The sequence below is a fragment of the Oryctolagus cuniculus genome, chromosome 8 (genome assembly GCF_964237555.1).
Source record: "Oryctolagus cuniculus chromosome 8, mOryCun1.1, whole genome shotgun sequence".
NCBI lineage: Eukaryota > Metazoa > Chordata > Mammalia > Lagomorpha > Leporidae > Oryctolagus > Oryctolagus cuniculus.
Window position 1 is genome coordinate 79,991,731 of NC_091439.1, and position 21,448 is coordinate 80,013,178.

Consider the following 21,448-nt stretch of genomic DNA (forward strand, 5'->3'; position numbering starts at 1 on the left):
ATCAGACACATTAAAATTATTATGATTTTAAAATGTAATGTTACAGTGAGATATGTATTTTAGAAGTAATTTAAAAGTTGAGTGACTTATCTTCAAATATATATATTCGATGTTAAGATCATTAATATCAACAGAAACATATCAGTTCAAATAAGTCTGATTTTCTAACACTGTATAAATACTGTTGGGTAATATGTCAAAAACAGCTATAAATGACTGGCTGAACCACTGACTGAATTTGAGTCCTTAAGCAGCAATGCAACATAACAGGCTTGGGCCATGAATCAAACTTTGACACCTTCTAGTTGTGTAACAAGTTACTTCATTCCATTCCTTGACATTCTAATCTGCAAAATGTGTATAACATTATTTATACCTCATAAAGGTATTGTGAAATGAAATGAGTTATTGCATGGTAAGTGTTTGAAAAATGGCAGAATAAACACTGAGAATTAAAAAAATTATTATTAACTCAGTTCTACTGAGAGTTTATTTACACATGGATCAGAAAGGGAACTGTGTTATCATAAGGAATTCCATGAGTTTTCAAATCTTAATATCCTGTCTCTGACTTAAATTTCATTAGCAATTTAAAAAGTCAAATTTAACATCTCTTAAGCTTTTCACTCAATTATTAATTAAAATTCATAACTCTTAATGATTATCAGATAAACTGCAGAGTATAAACACATAAAATTTGAAAGGAAGCATAATAACACAATAGTTTATTTTAAAACAGCTGAGTTTCAACAGCCCATACCTAATACTGTTCCAATCTTATTAGTTAAGACAGAATCTGTCTGTTCAAGCCATCCTCCACCACTGAGTCCTTCTTTAAACTTCATGAGAATAGACTGATTACTCAGTAGGACAACAAGAATCCTCATGGCAGCAGTAACTGTGGTAGAATGTAGGTGTTCTTCCATAAACATCATGATCCAGTCGAAACCCAGTGTTTTGACCAGCTCTTCACATGCTCTATTCGAAGATAGATACATTAAAAAATAATTAATGTCAGGGATTAGGATTTCAAATTAATAGAAATAAGACTAGGGTTCATTCTTGAGACACTACACATTTAGGATTTTATTTAAAAAAGTCTATTTAAAGTAGTGGCAGTTCCCTGCTTTCCTGTAACATGAGTTAACTAGTAATAGCAACTGGTACGATCAATTCCAAAAAGGTTTTACTTACTGCAAATTAATGCTTGTCTTTTCTTTGGATGTATAAACTAATTTTAGCAAGATATCTAGAAGTCTGTTCCTCAAAAGTATAAGATTAGCAGACACGAGACCTCCAAACTCCTCTTCAGTTCCTAAAATGAAAATGAATACACTAACTACAATGAAGAGAAAGTATCCGACAGGGTTCTTTGAAATCTCACTGAAAAATTTATCTTTTAGAAATCCTTTTCTCTAGAAAAGTTATTTTTTTCCATCAAAGTGGAAAAGAAAAAGAGTCAGTTAAATCATGTTAGTTTGGAACCCCGAAAACTGTGCATTTCTGTTTGGCATTTTCGAAATTAGTGATAAAAAAAAAGCTATGAGCCCTTTTGTTCATAGGAATAATCCCAGTCTCTCCATCAAATGAAGACAATACAAACAAAAATACTCACAAAACCTCGACCTCCCAAAGCCTTAATTTTTAGTTTCTGTTTGAAGAATATAGCTACACTTACCAGATTTAAAAAGTGAAGACAGGAACAATGAACTTATTCAAAAAATTGATTATAAAAGAAAGTTAGAACTAAAATGCATAGAAGAGAGGTAAATACAAAGAGACAGTGGAGAAGAAAGGAAGGAAGAGAGCTCAGAGGCTGTCAGCGGACAGGGCAGAAGCACGCAGGACTGGGCAGCAGTAGCACACAGTCGCCAGCTCTAAGAGTGAGCAGCTATTGGTTCATGAGTCCCAGTCAGCATACTTTCCTTTACTCTAGAACTGAGCCTCAGGCTAACCTTTACCATGATTATATACTTTTATTTGTTTGGGCAATAGACTATTATTACCTTTAATCAACTGTCTTTTAAAATGCCTATTTGGCGACTTGTTCATTATAGATGCTTCAAGCTCACGAAGGGGATTTCAAGATCCCACACTCTTCTAAATAGCATACACTAGTAATTTGCAAATTGCCTTATCAGTGCATGCCATATGATCTAAATTGCAATAAAAACTACTTTTTAAAAAGATTTTTCTAAAATAGACAATCTACACACACATTAAAAAGTCTCTTTAAGTCTGGTTTTCTTACTGTTAATTATGCATCCCTTAATTTTCAAACAATTTAAAACAAAGAATCTAGAAGGAAGTTCCAGGTTAACTTCTCAAGCAAACTATTGCTTTTTCCCTCACTGCATCACCCTTTGATCCCATTCATATGATTTTGCATTGATTATTGTATCATTGTGCAGTATTAAGTCAAGGCATTTTTTACTAGTAGGTGTGTATGCTTAATACTGTGTACACCACTTGAAAGGAAAAAAAAGTGGTATTAATTTTGTAGTACATATCCTTTTTAAAAAGATTTATTTATTTGAAAGAGTTAAAGAGAGAGGTAGAGACAGAGAAAAAGGCCTTCCATCTGATGGTTCACTCCCCAAATGGCTGCAATGGCCAGAGCTACGCTGATCTGAAGCCAGGAGCCAGGAGCTTCTTCCAGTTCTCCCACATGGGTGTGCAGGCCCAAGGACTTGGGCCATCTTCTACTGCTTTCCCAGGCCATAGCAGAGAGCTGGATTAGAAGAGGAGCAGCCTGAACTCAAACTGGCGCTCATATGGGATGATGGCTTTAATCCGCTATGCCACAGAACCAGCCCCCACATATTATATCTTACCTAGGCTTCAGTCCATAGGAGATAAATATAAATGCCATGCACTAGGGGCAGGCATTTGGTTAAGACTAGCTGGAGTAGTGGGCAGGTGAAGTGGGTTAAACTGCTACTTGGGACTTCCATATTCCATATCAGAGTGACAGATTGAGTCCTGGCTCCTCTACTTCTGATTCAGCTTCCTGATAATGTGCCTGGGAAGGCAGCAGGTGATGGTCCAAGTCCTTGGATTCCTGTCACCCATGAGGGAGACTTGGATGAAGTTCTGGGATGCTGGCTTTGGCCTGGGCCAGCTCTGACTAGCATTTGAGGAGTGAATCAACAGATGAAAGGTTCTCTCCCCCTTTCTCTGATGCTCTGCCTTTCAAATAAATAAATAAATAATATTAGAGTGCATGGGTTCTAGTACTAGCTATGCTCACAATTCTAGCTACCTACTAATGACCATCATGGGAGGTAGCAGGTAATGGCTCAGGTAGTTGGGTCTTTGCCACCTATGTGGGAAAGCTGCATTGAATTCCTGGTTCCCAGCTTCTGCTTGGTTCAGCTCTGGACATTGTGGGAATCTGGGGAGAGAACCAGTGGATGGGAGCTCTGTATCTGTCTTTCTCTTTGTCTCTCAGATAAATAAATTTTAAAAATGTTTTTTAAAGTCACACACTGAAAGACTAACACTATGCTTCAACCTTATTATCTCAAATGGCAATAAAGTGATGAGAATACCAGTCTAATGAACTTGGTAAGTCAACAGAAAAATGTATGAATTTATATATCCCCACTATAACATTCTATATCAAATAAAACTATGAAAGTCCTGTGGCTACTGAATTTAATAGCAATGAAATATGGAAACAAGAGAAATAATTTTCCCCATGTTTCTCATCCTTGAAATAAGTGTTATATATTTCCAAGGATCCTTAGAGTATTTTCCTTCATAATTCACATTTACTTGATTTATGTTTACCCACAACTTAGAAATAATGTTTGTATATGATAGAATAATGTAGTAATTAAAAGTTTAGACTGTTGGTTTGAACTATCTGGATTCAAATGTAATCAGTGAGGGGCCGGCACTGTGGTGCAGTGGGTTAAAGCCCCAGCCTGCAGCATCAGCATCCCACATGGGTGCTGGTTCGAATCCCGGCTGCTCCTATTCTCATCCAGCTCCCTGCTATGGCCAAAGATGGCCCAAATCCTTGGGCCCCTGCACCCACGTGGACACCCAGAAGAAGCTCCTGACTCCAGGCTCCTGGCTTCAGATCAGCTCAGCTTCTGCCATTGTGGTCATCTGGGGAGTGAACCAGCGGAATGGAAGACCTCTCTCTCTGGCTCTACCTCTTGATATAATTCTGTCTTTCAAATAAATAAAAAAGAATAAAAAAAAACCCAAATGTAGTCAGTGGTATTACCTTCACTAGCATTATTTTACTTTAATCTTTCTGGGATTCTGGGATTCTGGGATAATAGCATCTTCCAATAGGTTGTAGTAAGATTATATTGAGCGTTTAACTTTCAGTAAGTGTTACCCATTGATCTTGTCTTTATTTTTCTCATCTACTGCTAATTTACTTCAACAAAAAACATCAATGTTGTTCTAAACAGACTGGCCATAGGTTAACTGGTCAGAGGCCTTTGTCCTTTTCCTGACTCTGTCACTAACAGGCTCTGTGATCTGCAGCAAGTCCCTTAGTCCCTAACTTCTCTCAGTCTTTCCTTTGAAAATTGTGACTACACACTTGATCTTATTTGTGAGGCACAGGAGAGGTATGCTAAGGACTGGACAGCTAACAGCGAGAATTCCGCCAGGCAGAGATACTTACTACAATATAAGTATAGCAAGGGTGTAATGGTTTAAAGGAAATCATGTACGTGAAACTACTTTGGAATAATATAACAAGGTAGTAGTGTAAGTAATGCTGAAGAAACATACTACTCTGTGATTTGAATTATAGAAGTCAATGTGGGGGCCGGTGCTGTGGCACACTAGGTTAATCCTCCACCTGTGGCACCAGCATCCCATATGGGCGCCGGTTCTAGTCCCGGCTGCTTCTCTTCACATCCAGCTCTCTGCTGTGGCCTGGGAATGCAGTGAAGGATGGCCCAAGTGCTTGGGCCCCTGCACCTGCCTGGGAGACCAGGAAGAAACTCCTGGCTCCTGGCTTCGGATCGGCATAGCTCCGGCTGTTGCGGCCATTTGGGGAGGGAACAAACGGAGGGAAGACCCTTCTCTCTGTCTCTCTCTCTCTCACTGTCTGTAACTCTACCTGTCAAATAAATAAATAAATAAATAAATAAATCTTTAGGAAAAAAAAAGTCAATGTGATAGATCGTTTCAATGCTTTCCAAGTAACTCTCCTGTTCTGGAATACATAACAGGAAAAATATATGGGAACAAAGGGGAAAAGATACACCAAGTGAGGAAAGTGAAAACAAAAACAAAAACCTACTTGTCATGTACCCAGGGACTCACAATGTTTTAATATTATACTTACATTAAATAATTCTAGTAAAATGTTCTTTGTCCAAGTGACTACTAGATATTTAACAGGGAAATGAAATAATAGTGACATGGATGCAACTTATTTCTGAAAAGATAAATATATGTATATAAATTTCTAAAATGAGATAATTGTCAAGTCATACTGGAAGAGTTTATTATTTAATGGAATGATGCCATGAGAGTATACCAACAGGAATGATTTTACACTGTTAAAGTAAAATTCACATCTTCTTAAATTTTGTGGCAATCTATACCTTCTATATATTGTTTAGGCAAATACATTTGTGAAAGGACAAAAAAAGTAAAATGAGCAAAGTGAGGTAATACTATTATGTATCGTTCAGAAGAAAGGGCACAGTAATTGTCAACCACTAAGTTTTCTAAGTTCCAGAGTCTACTCACCAGTGTCAAGCTTCTCTTCATTATTTATTTCCATAACTACAAATTTCTCACAAACTGCAAAGGTTGGCAAAGTAGAAGAAATAAACTGTCCAAACCTTTAAATAAAGAGATAAATGTTATAGATTTTATTTTTCCTTTCCCTAATACAAATAAAATATAAATAAACAAGATACAAAGAAATGAAAACAAAAAAACAGTACTTATTTTAACTAATCATTTAAGTATATTTAGGTAGCTTTATTTTTGGTTTGGTTCCTCTCTGATGACCCCAAATAACATTACATATAATATATTTTCAAATATAGGGAAATTATAAGTGTCTGGAATATGATTTTTTTTTTAAAGATTGGTTTATTTATTTGAAAGGCAGATAGAGAATGATAGACTGGGAGAGACAGGGATCTTCCATCTGCTGGTTCACTTCCTAAATTGCCACAACAGCTGAGGCTGAAGCCAGGAGCCAGGAACGCCATCCTGTTCACCCACATGGGCAGCATGGGCATAAGTACTTTAGCCATCTTCTGCCGGCTTCCCAGGCACATTATCAGGAAGCTGGATCGAAAGTGGAACAGATGGGACTCAAACTCACACTCAGGTATGGGACACTGGGATCACAAATGGTGGTTTAACCGGCTATGCTTCAACGCTGGCCCCCAGAAACATGAATTCTTTAATGTACTAAACCAAATGGTTTCAAGAACCAAACAGAATGATTCAAGCCAAAAGGTTCTAATGCGAGGTGGGCATTTGGTGCAGGAGAAAGACTGCGCAAGATGCCTGCATCACGTGGTAAAGTGTCTGGGTGTGAGTTCTGGCTCTGCTTCCAGTTCCAGCTTGCTGCTCATGCGCACCCTGGGAGGCAGCAGAAGATGGCTCAAGCAAATGAGAGACACAATGATTTCCATGCTCCAGGCTTCAGTCTGGCCTATCCCGGAGCTGGCATATGGGGAGTGAACCAGTAGATGGAAGATTTTTGTCTGTCTCTTTCTGCCTCTCAAATTCAATGAAAATAAGTAAATAATGTTTAAAATAATATTCTAACATTTATCTGTGTGGATCTACTGTGGCTTAAGAGGTTAAGAACTTGTGTTTTGGGGCTGACGCTGTGGCATGGTGGATAAAGCTGCCACCTGCAGTGCTGGCATCCCATATGGACACCAGTTCGAGTCCTGGCTACTCAACTTCCAATCCAGCTCTCTGCTATGGCCTGGGAAACCAGTAGAAGATGGCCCAAGTTCTTGGGCCTCTGCACCCACGTGGGCGACCTGGAAGAAGCTCCTGGTTCCTGGCTTCAGATTGGCACAGCTTCGACCATTGTGGTCATCTGGGGAGTGAACCAGTAGATGGAAGACCTCTCTCTCTGCCTCTGCCTCTCTGTAACTCCCTGCCTTTGAAATAAATAAATAAATCTTTAAAAAAAGAACTTGTGTCTTAGAAATATGGATAAGGTTAAAATCCTAGCTTTACCACTTTTTTACTGTGTGACCTTAGACAACTTACTTAACTTGTTAGGCCAATCTTCATTTGTGAAGTAGGAGAAAAAAATGGAAAATAAAAATAAATAAAAAATAGGTTTCAGTGATGATTTCAACAAAGCAATAATTACAATGCTAGGGCAAGTTCCAAGTGAACATAAATTCTCCAACATAATTCTCAATCTCCAGATTTAAATCTGCCACCAAGTTAAAGAATACATGTTAAAAGTGAATGACTATACAAGTGGGGATTTACAAACTACACAGATTAAAGTTTATTTACTGAAGTGGCCTAATAAACAAGTCTCGGTGATTTCACCTCAGATCCCTGGGAGCTTACATGGAGAGTGGTCACCAAATCCAATTTATGCAATTCCTTATATGGAAAGTACTTGGATTAGGTCGTTTGGTTTTCTTCCATTTTCAGGTAAGATTAGAATTATCATGTGAACATAATAGTTCTACTAACACTCCATAAATATGCATTAAATCCTATTTCACACTGGCAATAAAATAATACTCACAATAGAAAGAAGCCTGAAGATGAAACAATACAGTATTAACACCTGTTTGAGTGAGACAGGCCGAACAGAAAAGAAGTGGCATGCCCACTGTGTGTGTGCCCGTATGCATGTGCACATTCACTTCAGAATTAGCAGGGCTGGGCATTCATATACTGACTTCTAAGTCCAAGCCAATCAGTCTCATTGGGCTGATTCCCACATTTCCTCATTAATATTCTATTATTCCGCATTGGTAGCAATCGGCTTTGCTCTATACATGGCAAGATACTGAGTTAAGTGCATGTTTTCCATATCTTATCAATATCTTGAATGGCATTAACATTACAGGTGTGACACAGGCATAGGAACCAATGTCATTCACGTTAACCTCCCTGGGACATTTAGATAAGAAGATGCATACAGTTCGCACTACCTGAGGAGATCATTGCTGTTTGGAAAGCCTTGCAACAAGAAGCTCAGCACATTACTAATAGCAGCAATGGTAGGCTGGGATAGAGACATATCTCGAAGAGTCAGTAGCAGCTTTGGGATTAACTGGAATTCCCTCATTAGTTTGGCATTCTTTGCAGCTTCGCTGTAAGAGAAAGCAGATTTCATACACTGTACTACCATCCTTTTATAACTGAACAACTAACTATATGGGTATTAGCTAATACCTGGACTCTGTGAGTAGTTCAATAAAGTGTTCAAATAAGGAAAGATGAAGTTCATATGGGGCATGGAGCCAGACCTACAATAAAGAATAGAAGTATATTTAAGGTTAAAAAATGTCCCAATGCCAACCCAGCAAAATTCAACAAGGCACAGGAAATTTATTCCATTTACATAACTAATCAAATAGAACTACTTTATATTAATTTTCATTTTGTGAAGCCCTATAAAACTGCTTGCATATAGGAGAAAAACTGATCATTCTAAACAGTTCCAAAAATGACAGAGATAATGAAAATATCATGCTTTTAAAAAGCCATCCTAAATCTGTTTCATATGCTAAAGAGTATAATGAAAAACACACATACAATGAAGACAGAAATAAGATGGCTAGGGCTAGCGATGTGGCATAGTGCGTAAAGCCTCTGCCTGCAGCATGGGCATCCCATATGGGCACTGGTTCGAGTCCCGGCTGCTCCACATTCGATCCAGCTCCCTACTATGGCCTGGGAAAGCAGCAGAAGATGGCCCAAATCCTTGGACCCCTGCACCCATATGGGAGACCCAGAAGAAGCTCCTGGCTCCTGGCTTCCGATCAGCGCAGCTCCGGCCTTTACGGCCAACTGGGGAGTGAACCAGCATATCAAAGACCTTTCTCTCTTTCTCTTTCTCCTTCTCTGTGTAACTCTGACTTTCAAATGAATAAATAATTCTTTAAAAAAAGGAAAAGAAAGAAGGTGGTAACCAAAGCCCCAAAACATACTTCTACCTATGAAAGTATCCACAATGAAAAAGGATTGGATGGGCTTATCAGCAGATTAGACACTGTAGAAAAAGTTCATTATAGTTGTAGATATAATAATACAAACTATTCAAAATGAGGAATAAGGAAAAATACTAAAAAGAAAAGACCAGATAGTATTTTAGTGACTTGTGAGACAGTATCAAGTAATCTAAGATGTGTGTAACTGGTGTTCAAAGAAGAGAGGAGTGGAAGGAAAAACAGTTGAAGGATTAATGGCTAAAAAATTTCAAATTTCATGAAAATGACAAACTCACAAATCAACAAATCTCAGGCAAAAAAAATATAAAGATGAAACAGAATGAATGACAATATTAAAGGATGAAAAGAAAACAGTTTGCTAGGATTTTGTTCCATGCAAAACATTCTTCAAAACAAGAGGAAAAGATGACATTTTTAGATGGAGGAATTCATCACTAGACAGGCACGACAAAATATGTTAAAAAATTTTCCCCAGGCAAAAGAATTATATCACATGGAAATCTGATTCTATGTGAAGTAATACAAATGCCATGAATATTATGTTAAGGTCTTTTAAAAATAACTGATTAAAGCAAAAACAATACAAATTATTATTGAGATTATAAACACAAAGAGCTAAATGTATGACAATAATAACAAAAAGGATGGGAAGAAAGAAACAGAAGTTTTCTGTTGCAACGTAAACACAATAGTCTTCAAATATAAACTGTATTCTTTAAGTGCTTATTATAAATTCTAAAACAATCACTAAAAAAGAAAATGTTTGCATGTTATTATTTGACATATTTTTCAAACTTACATTTGTCAGTTTGTCCTAAAAATAGGGTGAATTGGATATGTATAGACTACTTACCGTGGGGTGATGAGGGATTCTATATGATGGCTTATGGCTTGGGGTAAGTAGGGTTGGGGCAATTAGGGATTCTATTCTGTATGATGCCATAAAGTGAGCAAGGTACAATGAAAGAAGGAAAATTTGTTAACCAACTAATTTCTGGCATTTGTACATTATGTTTTAATTGAAAATATGAAAATAAATATAATCCATGATTTAAATATCAGTTATTAGATGAAAATATAGCAAGGCTGGGTTAGGTAGGTCTCCTAAGTACGATCAAAATCCCTTATGCAAGCCTGCTTTCATATGTTTTTGTCTGTTTCTTTGTCTTTCTCTTCTAATGTACTAAATGCCTTGAGGCATGGATTCTGCCTTTTCTTTGCACAATCTTAGAACTTGTAATACTGTTTTATGCAAAAATACTCAATAAATGTTTTCTGAAAGAATGAGAAGTGGGTATCAGAACTCTGAATGCCAGGCTAAGAAACATACTTTACTGTGTACAAGAAGAAAACCACTGAGTAACTGAATAAGTGATGTGATTATGCCACAGAAAGACTGAAGTCACAAAGTATATAGGGTAGCCTGAGGAAAGGGGGAAAGAAGTGAGATTTATCCTGGTAGACAGAAGGAGAAATGATGTAGCAGTAGAAAAGGGACTTTGTGGAATGTCCAAGTAGAATCCACATGACACTATAGAACTGCTTATAGACAGGGGGGAGTAAGGAAGCTGACTTTCTGATTTCTTGTCTCAGTGACTAGGAGAATGGTGGTGTTTATTAATAGAGGAGCTAATTTGGGGAGGGATATTACGTTCAGCTAGGGTGTGGCTGGGACTAAAAAAAAGGAATGTTGAGTGAGAAGTTAGAAATAAGTCTGGAATTCAGATGGTTTAGATTTGAGAGTTAACTCTCAGCATTGTCTCAGAGTCAACTCACAGAAAAGAAGCTGTGGCAGTATGAGAGAGCTTAAAGAAAATAAATAAAAAATAAAGGAGAACCTAAAGAAGTGCAGATGAACATTTTTACAGAAAAGAATGAAAACCTCAGTCAGAAAATTGTAGAAAAAAATAAGTAGTGGGAAATTGTGTAGTAAGTACCATAATAGTGACCTCCAAAAGGCAGCAAGCAGAGTAGGAGTTGGAATGACAGGGAAATAGCTACATCAAGTGCTACCAAGAGTTATGGATCTGAGAACTGAATACTGGCCATTTTTTATTTAGGAGGAGGCAGTTAATAAGCTTTGAAAACACAGGTTCAGTAAAGCAGTTAGTCTGTTTATTAGGGATTCAACAGTACAAAAACAAAGCTTACAGTAGTTACAAGAAAGAAGACTGAGGGTACAGACAACACAGCAAACACTAAGCACAGGACATCATTCTGGGTTATAGGGACAGAAAGATGAAGATAGGCATGATCTCTGCACTTATGAAGCCAATACAACCTGCAATTTCACAGGGATATATACTATATAAATTTAGTAATTGATATGCAAGAGATGTGAATAAGAAGTTAAATGGAGCAAGGATAGTGGTGATTAAGGCACCCTTAAGAAGACAAGCTGGAAGTCGCTAGGGTGGTAAGACAGCAGAAATTGAATACTGTTGGGCTGGCATTGTGGCCTAGTGGGTTATCCCACCACCTGCAATGCCTGCATCCCATATGGGTGTCAGCTGAGTCCCAGTTGCTCCACTTCTGATCCAGTTCCCTGTTACTGTGCCTGGGAATGTAGTGGAGAATGGTCCAAGTGCTTGGGCCTCTGCAGTCATATGGGAGACCTGGAAGAAGCTCCTTGCTTCAATCTGGCCCAAATCTGACTGTTGTGGCCTTTAGAGAAATGAATCATTGGATGGAAGATCTTTCTCTCAATATCTCTGTACCTCTGCCTTTCAAATAAATTTAAAAACTTAAAAAAAAAAAAGAAACTGAAATCTTGCTATGTTGGTAAAATGAATAACATTTCACTATGTAGTTGCTATTATCCAAAATCAGAGGCCTAAATTTCAATTTCTTGAGGAAAAAGTTTCTATCAGAATTGTTTGATGAGTATATGCTTGCCTCTCATAATGCGCCTAGTGACACCAGCCAACCAGCTACTTACGTAAATGCATTGCAACATTTCACTATCATAATATTTGTAAAAGGAATATCCCTGAGAAGGAATCCTATCATTACAATACTTTTTATATGCATTTTACTAAATGATATTAATGTGGGATTCATAAAATTAAAGAAGTTTAAATACATCTTAGAGATAAAATAGTTTAACATTGTACAGAATAAGAAATGGATTCAGTGATTCTACGTTACCAATAAATGTTTATGTACATACTTCAAAATCACATAGAAGGTCCTGGAAAGCAGTTGAATTTGGAATAATGGAGGTCTCATGCCCACTGTCAACAGTTCCCACCAAGGAAAAAGTGAGATGGAGGATGTGGCTGTTCAGAAGGGAACGTTTCTTCTTAAGCAGCATTGCCAGCAACTACAACAAAGTGATAGCAAACGCCTCTTGATAAATCACCAAATATGTATCACACACACACACACACACACACACACGAGAAAATGCCATGCAGAGCAATTTTTGAGACTTCTATGCTAATTTCTAAATTTTTATTGTGACAACATTAGAGAAAATTGGGAAAGCAAACTGCCACTCTAATATTAAGAGACCATTTGATACTGACCCGCTTGGTCCCCATTTGTGTAAATGGTTGTTGCCCTCAAGTGCATACAACTTTGTATTCTTTTTCACTATACAAAAGGATTTTTTCCTTTGCACACAGTCTTCATGGTCTCAATCATGATATGTTCCCATGATTGATATTTTATGCAATGGTTATAGGACAACTGGTTATTCTCATATTCTTCGTGGTTTTCTCTTTCATGGTAAACAATGGTGCAAAAATCATTTTGAAAATTTTTCAAACAGAATACTTACTCAAATAGTGCAATTCAATCTATACAACACAGTGTAGTAAATAATACATTTACTACCAAAGAACTAATGGCTAAAGCTGTAGATGGCATTTGCACTGTATCTCTTATTCAGGGATTTAACCTTGCCCCAAACAGCTGTTTTCTCTTACAACTGATTTTCTGCCCAGATTTTGTAATTGTGGATACCTGAACTTTGCGCATGTTTAATTCCACATGATTTTTCAGGAATAGCAATGTTACATTTATTTGGCAATGATTTCACATCTTCTGAGTAAGGGGTAAAAGATCATAGTGTGTCAGAGGGAGTGGAGAACCAAGCAAAACTGGAAAAGCCTGTAACTATCACTGATCTGGAAAACTCTTGAGTTTCACAAAGAAAAACAACACCCAAATGAGCAAACTGTTTATCTGAAAATGCAGGCAGCCTTCCATTTCTGGGGGTTCCAAACCTGTGGATTCAACCAACTGTGCATCAAAAACACTGGGGGGAAATGAGTGCCTGCACTGAACATGTACAGATTTGTTTTTGGTCTTGTCATTATTCCTTAGACAATACAGTATACCAATGACCTCCATGGCATTTCCATTACATTAGATATGATAAGTATTCTACAGATGACTTAAAGAATAGGGAGGGTATGCCCAGGTTACTGGCCAATACTATGCCATTTTATATAAAATACTTGAGCATCTGAGGATTCTGGTATTTTGGAGGGTTGAGGGTCCTGGAATCAGTTCCCTATGGATATAGAGGTGTAACTGGATATTCAAATGCAGCAAAGCTACACTGAGATAGTATAGCCTAACTTAAGGGTTTAATAAGTAAGACTGGTGAGACAGGAGGAAAAAAATAAAATAAAGAAAATAATTCATATTTTCATATGACTTATGCTTTTCATGAAAGTTAAAGGAAGGCACATCTTTATAGCTACAAACCTGGTAGCCCTTGATTCTTTCCATTTCTTTGCTGGCTAGTGGGTTACTCTTGACCACACAAACCAGGGCCTTGACCGCTGCATATAACCCTTCCACATCAGAGGCCATGGCCACTAGGCCCAGGATAGCTGCAGCTCCTCCAATGTACTGCAAAGTAGTGGCAACAGGCTTAGGGACAAATGTTCTTACTCCTAATTAAAAGACAGTAAAAAATAATTAAAATAAATCCCCCAAGTGAACAAAAACTAAGTAAATCATCTTTAAAAGTTTCTATTTAAAAAAACCTTCTACCCTAAAATAAAAAATTCTACAAAAAAAAAAAAAATACAAAAAAAAACTGAAGGCAGATTTATACTAACGTACTCACTCTCAGAGAAGAATCAGGAGCAAAGGAAAAGGTAGAAAAAGAACTAGGTTTTAGAGCAAGCACAAATGCTTCTACCATGTAGCTCTTGGCAATGCAAGGCCTCAGAAGTACAGAGGCCTTGGGAATGCAGATCTGAGGTTCCTGAGAGTACCTTCCTGGGTTGTGTTGGGGACCAAACTTGCAGAGAGCAAAATCACAACTCTGTGAACTGGGGAAGGGGTAGGAGAAGTCAGCTTTGCAGGGATAAAGTACTTCCTGTAGGTAAGCCAAGTAAAGCCCATTACTGACCATCATCCCAGAGCTCCTCTAGTGATGTCATCTGAGTAGCAGTTTATCACTGACTCCAGAAATGTCTCAGAAACTTTCTTGGAACTACGTGCCAACTAAATATAAAAATAAAAATCACACCTACATTTCTAACATTTTTAAGGCTTATGAATATGACTTGCCAATTGATTAGGAATCAGTTTTTCTTTTAAACTAATAGTCAATTTTATACGTTGATGTTCTTTGCAGAGTATTCACAGTATTTTCAGGTATCATGACACTGGATTATGAAAACTATCTTTTTAGGTAATTAGGCCCAGTACAATTAATTTATAGATGAGAAAACTGGAGTTCACAGAGTTTACATGTCTGGCACAGTGCCACATAGTAAATGCCTGTCATAATGTCATACAATGACAGGATAGGAGCTGGAACTTAAGTCTTTGAATTCTTCATTCATGGCTATTTCTAGCACCTCACAGTGCTGCAATATTTGACAGGGGACATACAGTAATACTTTGTAAATATGTGTAGAAATTGGGCAGGAGTTTGTTGTAATGGCTTAAGTCATCAACTGGGACAACCACATCCCATATCTGACTGCCTGGTTCAAGTCTCAGCTACTCCACTTCTGATCCAGCTTCCTGCCAATGTACATCCTGTGAGACAGCAGATAATGGCTTGAGTCCCCTGTCATCCATGTGGAAACCCCCGCTGGAGTTTAGCTAATACAGGCATTTTTGGGGTGAACTACTGGAATGAAGATCTCTTCCTTTTTTTTTTTTTTTTTAATTATTTGACAGGTAGAGTTAAGACAGCGAGAGAGAGTGAGAGTGAGAGAGAGAGAGAGAGAGAGAGAAAGGTCTTCCTTCCGTTGGTTCACCTCCCAAATGGCCGCTACAGTCGGAGCCACACTGATCCGAAGCAAGGAGCCAGGTGCCTCCTCCTGGTCTCCCATGCGGGTGCAGGGGCCCAAGCACTTGGGCTACCCTCCACTGCCCTCCCGGGCCACAGCAGAGAGCTGGACTGGAAGAGGAACAACTGGGACTAGAATCCGGTGCCCATATGGGATGCCGGTGCCACAGGTGGAGGATTAACCAAATGAGCCCCGGCGCTGGCCCTGGAAGATCTCTTTCTGTCTGTCTCTTTCAAATAAAATGAAAATAAATAAAAATTTAAAAAAATATATTTTTTGAATTGAATATAGGCATGTCTTTAGCATACAAGAAACTTTTACCAATGTAGTTCTATCAAAAAAGGAAAGCAAAGTTAAGAGATGAGCCTATTATAGGGACAATAAAAGATACCAAGGACTGATAAACAGAGGATTCTAACCAGCATAGTAATTTTTTGTTAATCTAAAAAGGTAGTGATATTAAACACTGATTTGAAGATTAAATGGAATAATCACCAACTCTAAATTTGGATGGCCTGATTGGTTTAGACCTTGAAATCCCAGGTAACAAAAAAACAACTATGCGTTTTTTTTTTTTTTTGACAGGCAGAGTTAGACAGTGAGAGAGAGAGAGAGAGAAAGAGAAAGGTCTTCCTTCTGTTGGTTCACCCCCTAAATGGCCGCTATGGCTGGTGCACTGTGCTAATCCAAAGCCAGGAGCCAGGTGCTTCCTCCTGGTCTCCCACTGCCTTCCCGGGCCACAGCAGAGAATTGGACTGGAAGAGAAGCAACTGGGACAGAACCGGCTCCCCAACTGGGACTAGAACCCGGAGTACCGGCACCACAGGCGGAGGATTAGCCTAGTGAGCCACAGCATCGGCAAAAAATCTATGCTTTTTAATCAAACATCCTGTACATGGCTCTACAGAATGTCTACCAGCCCTAAACTTGCATTATAGTTAGATGCATTATTTTATAGTTAGGAGCTCTATCTTATTTCTAAGTTAAGAGAAGCATTCATGAGCAAAATCTGCTACATACATGAAGCTACAAACGCTCAACAATAGTTCTGAATTTCAGCTGCTATTTCTAAATGCAGTAGGAAATTTACCTAAGGATTTCATAGAAGTGTTTAGTCAGTACTCATAAGCATTGATGAGAGAGACACGTTCATGGGATTTTAAGGAAGATTATGATTTTTAAAGTTGACTGGAATTTGACATTGTTACATTATTTTTTAAATACTGGAAGAACAGTACAGGTCAGTGCTATAAAACATGAACCTAAGTGCTACCCCTCAAGTGAGGAAAGTGAATGCAAATTTGAAGGCAAATAAAGAAGTCTGAAACAACAAACTTAACTAACCCAAGTATCCAATGAGAGTAGCCCCAATGGTCCGTGCAGGTCCATTTAGATGTCCTGCTGAATTGTGTATCAGCTTTACAGGCGTGGCATTCTCATGGGAGGAAATGCCTAACTGAAAAGCAGGAAAGGAAAACACTGTAATTTTAAAATGTGCAACATCTCCAAAGTGTGGAATCATGTCTACGTCAAAGAAGGGGAAATTTTGTGTGTATACACAAACATACACATAAGCATGTATTTTTAAAGCAAATGCAATCCTAGGACTTTCTGTTGCTTACTGTAGAATTCAATTAATGCACATTCTATGTTCTTTAGAAGGTGTGAGATATATATGACCAAATACAGCCGTTGTCAGTGCTGTTCCCAGCCCCTGTGGATTTCCTTCCCCTCAGGCTCGGCCTCTGATAACCAGCCCACAAGCTTGTTAGGCTCACTGATGTCATCCTCCTTGATAAACCCCATGGCCAGCACTTCCCTACCAGACTGCTTAACACATTTGCCGCAGGGAATCACAGATTTCTACAACACCGCATTCTCCAGTTTTATTCCTTAGTCACTGCTTCTGGTTCCCCACTGTCTCTCCACCTGCAGGATACTGGATTGTCTTAGGTTTTCCTTTAACCTTTCGTCTTCTTCATCTAATCTATGCTTCAGTGAATATATATAGTCTCATGGCTTTTAATGCTACCTGTGCAAACCCATGACACACAAACCTCTCCCCTGAGTTCCCCATTCCTTTTTCCAATGGTCGTGATACCTCTACAATGGTGTCTAACAGATTTCTCAAACTTCTCCAAAACAGAATTCTTAATAATCCCCCCAAGTCTACTTTTTATAGTTTTCTCCAAATCAGAAAAGGCGTTTCTGTTTTCCAAGTTACTCAAGAGAAAAGCCTTAGGGTTATCCTTGACTCTTTGGTTTCTTTCATATTCCATACCCATGCCACATTCCATTGCCTCAAACTCTTAGGTCTTCCTTCAAAATGTAACTTGAATCTAATCACTTCTTATTACTACCACTATTACCAACCTGGATACAACTGCCATAATCTCTTGTAGAAATTATTTATTGTACTGGCCTCCAAGTTCAACTTCTATTTCACTTCAGCCTCTTCTCAACAGACATCATGGGGATCCTGGCTGAGATGTAATTTCACTCCTATATCTGGGACCCTATAATGCTTCCCATCTCGCTCAGTGAAAGTCAATGTCTTTACAATCGCCTGTAAATCCTACACAATCTGGTCCCATGACCTCTTTGGGCACCTCTGCTACTGTCCAGGCCTGTTCTCTTTTCATTGTAGCCACACTGGCCTTCTTGGCTTTTCTTAGGGCCCCTGTGATTGTATTCTAAGAATGTCCCCAGGCCTACATCTACAACCTACTCTCCACATACAAGTGGTTTCCTGTCTCATTCCTTTCAAGGGTTTGCTTAAAACTCACATGCAGAGAAGGTATTTAGCCTAGCTAATACCCAGAATGCCTGGGTTAGATTCCCAGCTCTGGTCCCTTACTCTAGTTGCCTACCAATGCAGATCCTTCATCCATTGGTTCATTCCCCAAATAGCTACAATGGCTGAGGCTGTCTGGTTCAAAGCCAGGAGTCAGGAGCTTCTTCCAGGTCTCCCACATGGGTGCAGGAGCCCAAGGACTTGGATCATCTGCTGCTGCTTTCTCAGGTGCATTAGCATGAGCTGGATCAGAAGTGGAGCAACTGGGACTCCAATCGGAGCCTATATGGGATGCTGGCATCACAGGCAGTGGCTTTACCCACTATGCCACAATGCTGGCCCCCTTTTCCTTCTTTAACTTTCCTCCGTAGCACTCAGTACCTTCTAGCATACTTTAGGATTCAGTTATTTCTTTAGTTATTATTGTCGGTCTCTTCCATTAAAATATAAGAACTAAAAAGGCAGGAATTTGTATTATTCACTACTGTGTTCTAAACCAAACTTTGTCTGGCATAGAAGTAGGCAGTTCATAAAAAATCATTGAGAGACAGCTTTAAAAAGGCAGTGGAAAGTGGCCTGGGTGCTTGGGCCCCTGCACCCACTTGGGAGATGTGGGAAGAAGCTCCTGGATTCCAACTTCAGATTGGCACAGCTCCAGCTGGTATGGTCATTTGGGCAGTGAACCAATGGGTGGAAGACCTCTCTCTCTCCCTTTCTCTCACTCTCCCTCTCTCTCTCTTTCTCTCTCTCTGCCTCTTCCTCTCTGTGGCTCTCCCTTTCAAATAAATAAATCAATCTTTTTAAAAAAAATTGAGCCATTATTTCTCTAAGTCAACTCCCTAACTGCCAACATAAATACAAGAATTAATATAATATACTCATAACAGAATGGACTCCTCATTTTTCCAAATAAAACTAAATACTTCAATGTATTCAGGCCTAAATTAAAAACTAAGTAAACCAAATAAAAAGAACGTATGAAAGACACTATTTTTAGTGACCACTCATCGTTGAGTGGTATTCATAATGAGGCTATGAGAAACCTTCTCAGTGACAACTGGCCAACAAGTACTGGCAAATCATTCTGCTTACCTGCTTAGCGATGGCTTTGCTGTCCAACTTGTTATAAACTTTTCGGATTCTTGCCACAGTTAGGGAAGACACAGAAAGTGCATAGAGGCCAAATGACACCTTCTCCTCCGGTACTAACGATATTGGAGACGGGATTATACCTTCAGATTTCACATCTTTACCTTCAAAGCAAGGATAATCTGTGTTCAAAACAATCAGCAATTCTCTTTATCCTACACAAGCTTTTTTATTCTTACTATCATTTTTCCAGTGGGCAGACTTGGAAACCTTTATAATTGATGATAATTGAAAATTAATCTTGATGTGAATGGAAGGGGAGAGGGAGTGGGAGAGGGGAGTGTTGTGGGTGGGAGGGAAGTTATGGGGGGGGGAGCTATTGTAATCCATAAGCTGTGCTTTGGAAATTTATGTTCATTAAATAAAATAAAATATAAAAAATTAAAAAAACCTTTATAATTGGAATAAACAGTTAAATTCAAAAGTTTTTAATTTTCAATTCCTGTCTTTAATTTAATTAAAAGAGAAAAATCTAATCATAGTTTTACATTCCATGTCTCATTTTTAAAATATGCTTAGCATATAACAATTTAAAAGAGAAACAAAAGTCATAATTGTTTGTTACCTAACAAATTATAAAACCCTTTCCCCGAGGTTCAAAGGACAAAGGTTCAAAAGAAAATTAGTGGAATTCCTGTCAGTTTTATAGAAGTAGGCCTCTCCCAAACACAAGCCCTCATAATACCCCTGTGCTATCTTCAAGACAACAGACAGAGTAGTTAAGAGCATATGTTTGGAACCAGATAACCTGAGTTTGAATCCTGCTTGAAGACTTGAAAGCTGTATGACCTATACATCTGTGCCTCAGCTTCCTCATCTGTGAAATGAGGGTGAAAATGACAGCACAGAACACACAGTATTTACGGAGAAGAATAAACATACATGAAAGGCTCAGAACGGCTATGTCCTTCGTGTGTATTATTTAGCCATGTAAGTGCTCCATAAGTGTTAGCCCTTACTAGATACCATCAAACTCAGGAATATAACTGAAAAGTCATAAGACCTTTCCCATTTACAATGTATTTGTTCTAACTTTCCCAAGAACCTTGGCAAAATCGGAATAAGGAGATGGAAGACAGCATTTGGAAGAAATACTAGAAAGGAATTAAAGCTTAATGTCAGTTCCTTTGGTTCTAGATTTCCTTGGAGGAAAGAAGACATAACAGTAAGTGGACTGTGAGAGTAAAGGGACCAAGAAAAACAATGTTAATCGTTCTGACCTAGAGAATATATGTGTATTTATTGGATTCACTCATGCTTGCTCACCAAGAGTAGCTACGTTTTCAACTGCTTCATGTAATAGGAGAAATGATGGAACAAGAACAGGGTTGAGTTGACTCTTAGAGGATATATACCTACATCTTGGAGGCAATGAGAGACAGTGGATAGTGTTCAGGCATTAAAGACTGAGAATCAAAGCAGAACAGTATGATCAGTGGAGGAGAACATTTTAAACAGGAGTGGCCAACACTGCCACGAGGATCAGAGGAGAAAGCCCTTTTCCCAGGTAAATATGTGTATAATCTTATATACACACACATGCATCTCTGCTGTAGGAGTTAAGATTCATACAACTTCAAGACTAAGAATAAGTTACTTACATGGCATACAGACAGCTTGAAAGCTTCCAACATAATTTGGTCCAAGTTCATAAATGGTAGTAACATTTGAAGGAGGTAAAACTTCTTCTAGAAAATGTGTGGGTCCCAGGCGCCAAACTAATGAGGCAATCTGGCGTTGGGCAGGTGGAGTACCAATGTATGCATAGACTGTGCTCACCACTGGAGGGTTTGCAGAGCCTGAGCCCCCAGGAGTACTGTGAACGTAATGAAGCTACAAAGAAGACAAAAGCAAAAGTGTGAAATAGGAATAAGTACTTCAGTATGTGTATTTTCTCATCCACAGGTTAAACCAAATTTACAAAAGTTAAAAATAGTTGAGTTTGAGAGATTTAAGGACAGGACAAGATTCTTGGATATGTAACTGTACACCCGAGAGAGTAGCTGAAAATTTGTTTTCCAATTTGCTAAAACAGGCAAACTACCTAGTGCTAGAAATGGCAATAATCAAATATA

General features: G+C 38.5%; 1 protein-coding gene across 15 annotated transcripts in view; it reads right to left on the reverse strand.

Moving 5' to 3' along the window:
- WDFY3 (WD repeat and FYVE domain containing 3) overlaps positions 1-21,448 on the reverse strand; it is a 310,521-nt gene that overhangs the window by 87,002 nt on the left and 202,071 nt on the right. For all 15 annotated transcript variants that reach the window (XM_070047898.1, XM_070047894.1, XM_070047899.1 and 12 more), the window contains 10 exons: positions 20,975-21,206; positions 19,317-19,477; positions 16,775-16,886; positions 13,881-14,071; positions 12,334-12,486; positions 8,386-8,459; positions 8,142-8,303; positions 5,731-5,825; positions 1,195-1,315; positions 761-978 (listed from right to left, as the gene is read on the reverse strand). In XM_070047898.1, coding sequence (XP_069903999.1) covers positions 761-978; positions 1,195-1,315; positions 5,731-5,825; positions 8,142-8,303; positions 8,386-8,459; positions 12,334-12,486; positions 13,881-14,071; positions 16,775-16,886; positions 19,317-19,477; positions 20,975-21,206 — 1,519 coding nt within the window. The remainder of the gene's footprint in view (positions 1-760; positions 979-1,194; positions 1,316-5,730; positions 5,826-8,141; positions 8,304-8,385; positions 8,460-12,333; positions 12,487-13,880; positions 14,072-16,774; positions 16,887-19,316; positions 19,478-20,974; positions 21,207-21,448) is intronic.